Source organism: Piliocolobus tephrosceles, chromosome 2 (genome assembly GCF_002776525.5).
Source record: "Piliocolobus tephrosceles isolate RC106 chromosome 2, ASM277652v3, whole genome shotgun sequence".
NCBI classification, from domain to species: domain Eukaryota; kingdom Metazoa; phylum Chordata; class Mammalia; order Primates; family Cercopithecidae; genus Piliocolobus; species Piliocolobus tephrosceles.
Genome location: NC_045435.1, coordinates 98,355,963 through 98,362,629, shown reverse-complemented (window position 1 = coordinate 98,362,629; position 6,667 = coordinate 98,355,963). Strand labels below are relative to the sequence as shown.

Here is a 6,667-nt window from a genome sequence, read left to right as displayed (position 1 = left end):
CTCCTCTTGGTTTCTCAGGCTGTGGGATTCTCTCTATAGATCTTGGGTGGATTAGCATTCTCTGTGTCTCTCTCTGTCTCACACCTGCACATTCTCTCACTCCCTCCCTCTGTGTGTGCGTGTGTATGTGCGTGTGTTCCTCTGATCTAATCGCCTTCCTCAAGACATGTGTGAGGGCTTTTTAGGATTCTGATTGCCTGTTAATGGTGGGTATTTCAGGGGGATTTTGCAGCCAGGTAGAAAAACATGGAGAGGCCCAAATGTGTCCCAGGGGTGCCCTGGCTATGGGGAAGCGGCCCCATTTGTTAGGAAGCAGCAATTAATGGTCTGTCACGGGGTCCCAAAATTTGCATCTTTAGTGTGTCAATAATTTTACATGGCATCTCCAGGCCAAAAGAAATACCTAACAGCTCTATGTATTAAGTCATTAAGTTCAAACAAGTGTTTATGTCCTAACAACTTAGTAGTTATTTTTTGGAATAAACACATACGTTGATGGAAAAAATATTTTAATTTTATTCTTAAACACAATACCTTACTGATAGGCTGTATACACTTACTGGGCATTGTACAACTTCTCAGTCCTTAAACACTGCCGCCCTCACTTTCTCTTCCACATTGATTTTCTGTGGCATTTGCTTTCACAAAAACTGCCAGAAGCACTTTCCTATAGCTATGATGTCAGATTTCACATACATATGATGTCATTGGAAGGAAAGTAGCGTGGCCTCACGCTGAAAGTGTGAACTATCCTGAGCTAGTAGTTTGTGTGATGTCAGAGAGATGTCAACTTGTATTTCCCTTTAAAACCTGAAATGCCCTGCCATGCTCAGTGAGTTCACCATGGTGCCCTGGAATGCCTCAGTACACAGTTTGGGAACCATGAGCTCCTTCCCTGAAGGGTTTGTAGTGGGCCAGGTGGTGTAGGGCTTGCCCTCCGTGCAGCCCCTGGACTCACATCTGCCTGTGTCTCCTTCAGTTCAACCTGGTTTGTGATCGGAAGCATCTGAAGGACACCACGCAGTCAGTGTTCATGGCTGGGCTCCTTGTTGGCACCCTCATGTTTGGGCCCCTCTGGGACCGGTAAGAACCTTGCCCTGCCCACTCCCTGCCTAGCAAACTCGTCAGCTCTGGCACAGGCCCAAGTCCCCCTTATGCCCCTCACACTGGCCGTTAGGGTGAGGCCCTCTTCCCCCTACCCTCAAATGGGGCTCAGGGAAGGGCCATGTCTCCTCCCTCAGAAAGAGACCCCAGGACAGGGCTGGACCCCCTTGCGGCCTTCTCCTCAGATGCCTTCCGGGAGGGACACTTCCCATGGACCTGCCCTGTTTCCTCAGGATTGGCCGCAAAGCCACGATCCTGGCGCAGCTGCTCCTCTTCACCCTCATCGGCCTGGTCACAGCCTTTGTGCCCAGCTTTGAGCTCTACATGGCCCTGCGCTTTACTGTGGCTACTGCCATCGCTGATTTGCCTTCAGCAATGTCACCCTATGTGAGTGTCTGGTCCTTGGAGCCTTCAGTCACAGGGTGGGGCCCAGGGGTCTGGGAGGGCCACGGCCCCAAATGGCCTGTGGAGGTCTTGTCAGGTACCCCACATCTGAAGTGGTTGCACTGGTGCTTCCTGTGTTGGCCCTGAGGCCCAGCCCCCACAGGGTGGCACCTGGGAGTAATGGGGAGTGAATGGCAGGGATTAGCCCTGTCTCAACCTCTCCATACCCACAGTGACGGAGTGGGTGGGGCCCACATGGAGCACGCAGGCTGTGGTCCTGGCCCAGTGCACCTACTCCCTCGGGCAGATATTGCTTGCGGGACTCGCCTATGGTTTCCGCAACTGGAGGCTCCTTCAGATCACTGGCACTGCACCTGGCTTACTGCTCTTCTTCTACTTCTGGTGAGGAAAATACATGCCAGGAGCAAGCCCCCCCAAGTTAGTTGTGTTGTGGTGGGATTGGAGTGCAGCGCCCAAGTTCACGGGACAGTCAGAGGTGAGTCTGGGAGAGGAAGCCTGTCACAGCTGGGTGTGGGGTTCAGTTTGCCCTGGAACAAGCCAGAAAGCTCCCTAGGACTCCAGACCCCAAGGTCATAGCTGTTGCTGACCCACAGGGCTCTGCCAGAATCTGCACGGTGGCTCCTGACCCATGGGAGGATGGACGAGGCGAAACAACTGATTCAGAGGGCAGCCTGGGTCAACAGGCGGAAACTCTCTCCGGAGCTCACGAACCAGGTACTTCCAGCAGGCCCAGGCCCAGAATCAGACCCACATGGACCTTCCTGCCCGGCCTCTCACTCTGCTTCTTCCTCCCAGCTGGTCCCAGAGAAGACAGGCCCCTCAGGGAATGCCCTGGATCTGTTCAGACACCCCCAGCTCCGGAAGGTGACCCTGATTATCTCCTGTGTCTGGTGAGTGCCCAGAGCCCAAGGACAGAACCACAGGGCTGCAGCCTCCTTGGTGTGTGTTGTCAGAGAGGTGGGCTGGTGGCTGTCTGGATGGGATGGTCTCTCCCTGGCTGTGCCAGCGTCCCCTGCTGTGACTGCTGACCAAGGCAGGCTCTCCCTCTGGGTGGTGTCTCATCACCCAGCAGCGACAGGAGCCCTTCATTACCTTGTAGGTTTGTGGACAGTCTGGGGTACTACGGCCTGAGCCTCCAAGTGGGGGACTTTGGCCTGGACATCTATCTGACGCAGCTCATCTTTGGAGCCGTTGAGGTGCCTGCCCGCTGTTCCAGCATCTTCATGATGCAGAGGTTTGGCTGCAATTGGAGCCAGTTGGGGACCTTGGTCTTGGGTGGCTTTATGTGTATCATCATCATCTTCATCCCAGCAGGTACCACCCCATTCCCCCTCACCCACCGCCTGTCAGGGGCTAGACCAGTGGCCATTGTTCCGCTTCCAGGAGTAAAGGCTTCCCTGGGGTTTGGGTACAGAAGGGGTGGGGAGCTTCAATGGATGGGGCCGGCAGCAGGGCCCAGGTGATGGGACTGTCCACCCTCTGCCAGATCTGCCCATGGTGGTCACCATGCTGGCTGTGGTGGCGAAGATGGCCACAGCTGCCGCCTTTACCATCTCCTATGTGTACTCTGCTGAGCTTTTCCCCACCATCCTCCAGTAAGAGCTGCAGTGTGACTCCTGCTCCTCTGCTGCTGAGACTCTGATTTGGCTGTCCCTCCTCAGCCCTCACCCCATTCCACAAATAGCTGACAGGGCTGGCTCTAGGGCAGCAGTGCTGGGCGGGGTCCAGGACAACTAGAAATCTAGACCAAGCCCCCAAGCTGTCCCCAGGATAATAATGGAGGACAGACAGGCAAGTAGGCCACACCCTGGCGGTCGGGACAGGCATATGGGACACATCTAAGAATGAATGGCCCCAGAGAAGGATGTCTTGGGGTGGGAGGGTGGTAAGGATGTGCAGCCTCCTGACTTGAGAGTTGACAGATGAGCAGGGGTGTGGCAGGCAGAGAGCAGGAGCTGGAGGCAGGAGCAGAGAGCAGGAGCTCTGAATGGGGTGGGTGAGGCTGGAGACCCTGCAGACCTTTGGGGTCTGGGCTCTCCCGAGAAAATATACTGGGGTGAAGCTGAGGCCCAGAGTTGGGCCCAGGTCTACTTAGCTTGCCCTGGTCTTCCCCCAGGCAAACAGGCATGGGGCTGGTGGGCATCTTCTCACGGATCGGGGGCATCCTCGTACCACTAGTGATCCTGCTGGGAGAGTACCACGCTGCCCTCCCCATGCTCATCTACGGCAGCCTCCCCACTGTGGCCGGCCTGCTCTGCACCCTGCTGCCAGAGACGCATGGCCAGGCCCTGAAAGATACCCTCCAGGACCTGGAGCTGGGGCCTCACCCACGGTGAGCTGCTTGCTTGCTCTGAAACCACGACCTGGGTCTCACATTGGCCGCACACACTGTATGCCCAGGCCTCCACCTCATCACTTGTCCACTGTTGCCTAGAGGCTAATATGAGGTCCTCCAGAACCACAGACATCTGGCTGGCTTTAGTTCAGATTCCCCTTACCTTGAGGAGGGGGGTGGTGAGGGACACTGTCATGGACCAATTCCTGGGCAGCCAATGACAGCCTTCTGTTCCCTCTAGGTCCCCCAAATCAGTGCCCTCAGAGAAGGAAACAGAAGCCACAGGAAGAACTTCCAGCCCAGGAGTGACCTTTGTGAGCAGTACATACTTCTGATTGAGGTCTGTAAGAGCTGGACTGTCAGCATCAGGGAGCTTCCTAAACACCTCCCTGGATACGGCCAGGACCCACAGGGACACAGGGCAAGACCAGCCTTGCCTATGGAGACAGCACACCACAGCCTGGTCCATGGCTGTCACCTCCTGCTGAGTCCAATCCCAGAGGTATCTGGGACAGGACCTCTCGGCCTCCTTCGCATTTCTCATCTCTGGAGCCCCGTCCCCAATACTCTGTCTGGGTTAGGATCTTGGGTATGTCTTGGGCTTAACTTGTCCTCTAACAGTCTTCACGGGGTATGGCTCTCTTGATCTCCTCAATCTGGAGTCCCCTGCCCTCAAAACACAGTGATGCTCAGAACGGAACACAAGGTAAGCCCTTTCCAAGTTGTGGGGACAGGAGGGGAGAGGAAACAAATGTGAAGGTGTAGACTCTACCCAGGCAGGTGGATGGAAAGGCTGTGGAAAAAGGGAAGGTTATGGTTCCTTCTAGGGGATGGACCAGATCCCTCTGGCTAAGGTATGGCCCCATAGGTCACTGGGTCGTACAGAGAGAAGATTTCAGTTCAGCCTAAATCAAAATTTCTACCATGCATTCACTTCAAAGATCGCCCAACCCCCGCCCTACACTCAGCTCATGCCTAACCTATGTGTGGCTCAGGGACCAGCCTGGGGAAAGAGAGGAGGTTTGTTCTGCTCCCCCCCTTACCCCGCCTCCTCCTGCTCATGCTCAGCTGCTTCTGGGCCTTCCAGGGCCCATGCAGGGTGAGGGAAAGGGCAGAGGTCTTTTCACCGAGCTGCTGCTGGTTGCAGTTCTTTCTGGTGCACATTGGCTAATGCCATTTGGTGCATTTTGTCAGGCTTCTGAAAGCTGCCTTTTCCACAGGGCATCTTCATGGGCTTCTCAGAGATCCTCTCAGGCCTTGGTATTGTTGCTTAGAATGAGCAATATGCTCCCAATGCACTCCTCTTGGGACCCTTCTCCAGCCCCACCCAGCATTGCTCCCACAACCTCTCCTACAGCTGGAAGCCCCAACCTTAGAAGATGACCTTCTTGGCTGGGTGTGGTGGTTCACACACTTTGGGAGTCTGAGGCGGGCAGATTATCTCAGGTCAGGAATTTGAGACCAGCCTGGCCAGCATGGCAAAACCCTGTCTCTACTAAAAATGCAAAAATTAGCCCGATGTAGTGGTGCATGCCTGTAATCCCAGCTACTCAAGAGGCTGAGGCAGGAGAATCGCTTGAACCTTGGAGGCAGAGTTTGCAGTGAGCCGAAATCGCACCACTGCACTCCAGCCTGGGCAACAGAAAGAGGCTCTGTCTCAAAAAAAAAAAAAAGATGGCCGCCTTGGATGGGCGCCCATAAAGAGACCTCAAACCAGACTGCCTTCCTCAGCACCTCCTTAGCCCGCAAGAACACCATATATAATTGTGTCACCAAATTGTGTCACAAAAGAAAAAGAGCTTGCCTGGCCACTGCCCCCGCCTTGCCCCAGCTAACCTCCCACTAGGGAGAAGGATCCAGTCTCTCTTCTCACAGGCGCCCCAGCCCCTCATGCTTGCTCACCTTCTCCTACATGGCTGGGTCGGGGTTGGGCGTAGGTGCTGAACCAGTTTCCTGTAAATCCAGCATGAAAGTGTCCAGCACCTCTCTTCCAAACACATGGATATTTCTCACTCACGGTTCTCAGCTTTGAAGTGCTGCACAGAAACTCTATTTAGCTTCCTACTGTGTGCCCATTCATGGTGTCCTCTTGGGGAATACTAGCAAGTCTTTTTGGGCACAGTATGTCTCCCAGGCTGAAACTGCCAAGGGATGGGGAAAACCAGATAGAAGTGGGGAAAGGGCCGTTTCCCAGCTAAAGGCAATTTCCTCCTCTAAGATGTGGACACTTGCTCCCTTTAAGACGGAATGATTGTCATTCCCAGGAAGAGATCGAAACGGCCAAGTCTGGCTAATTTTTGTATTTTTGGTAGAGATGGGGTTTCGCTATGTTGGCCAGGCTCCTGACCTCGTGATCCGCCCACCTCGGCCTCCCAAAGTATTGGAATTACAGGCATGAGCCACTGCGCCTGGTCCCTGGAGACTTTTTCTTTTCTTTTTGGGAGGTTTATGGTTGGTTGGGGAGAAAGATTTTTGTGTGTGTGTGTATTTAAAAGTGTCCTGTGGTTTGCTCTGATGAATGGGTAAGTGTCCTTTAGCAGTCACTGACGGGAGGTCGGCTGCTGAGGCCTCTGGGACCCCAAAGGAGAAGATATGCAGCCTGATCTTGACTGTACTCTGAGAAGCACAACAGAAAAGGGGTCTTACTGGGCCAGGCAGTGGCTGTCACATATTGAACCACCGTCCCCCAGAGGGTGTTACAGAACACAGAACAGCTCGGATCTGAGGGACCTGCTAGCAGTGGACCCATTACTCAGTGCTGTGGTTAGCTTTGTGGGGTCGGTGAAGGACTCAGATTTCAGGCCTTGGGAGCGGGAGCCCTCC

At 54.4% G+C, this 6,667-nt stretch overlaps 1 protein-coding gene across 1 annotated transcript in view; it reads left to right on the top strand.

The window, feature by feature from the left end:
- SLC22A13 (solute carrier family 22 member 13) overlaps positions 1-4,464 on the top strand; it is a 10,844-nt gene extending 6,380 nt beyond the window's left edge. Inside the window, 10 exon segments of the mRNA XM_031935227.1 lie at positions 980-1,083; positions 1,338-1,468; positions 1,471-1,491; positions 1,722-1,890; positions 2,103-2,223; positions 2,305-2,399; positions 2,609-2,823; positions 2,996-3,104; positions 3,626-3,841; positions 4,086-4,464. Of these exon segments, the coding sequence (XP_031791087.1) occupies positions 980-1,083; positions 1,338-1,468; positions 1,471-1,491; positions 1,722-1,890; positions 2,103-2,223; positions 2,305-2,399; positions 2,609-2,823; positions 2,996-3,104; positions 3,626-3,841; positions 4,086-4,179 (1,275 nt within the window). The 3' untranslated portion in view covers positions 4,180-4,464.
- Positions 4,465-6,667: the final 2,203 nt, after the last annotated feature.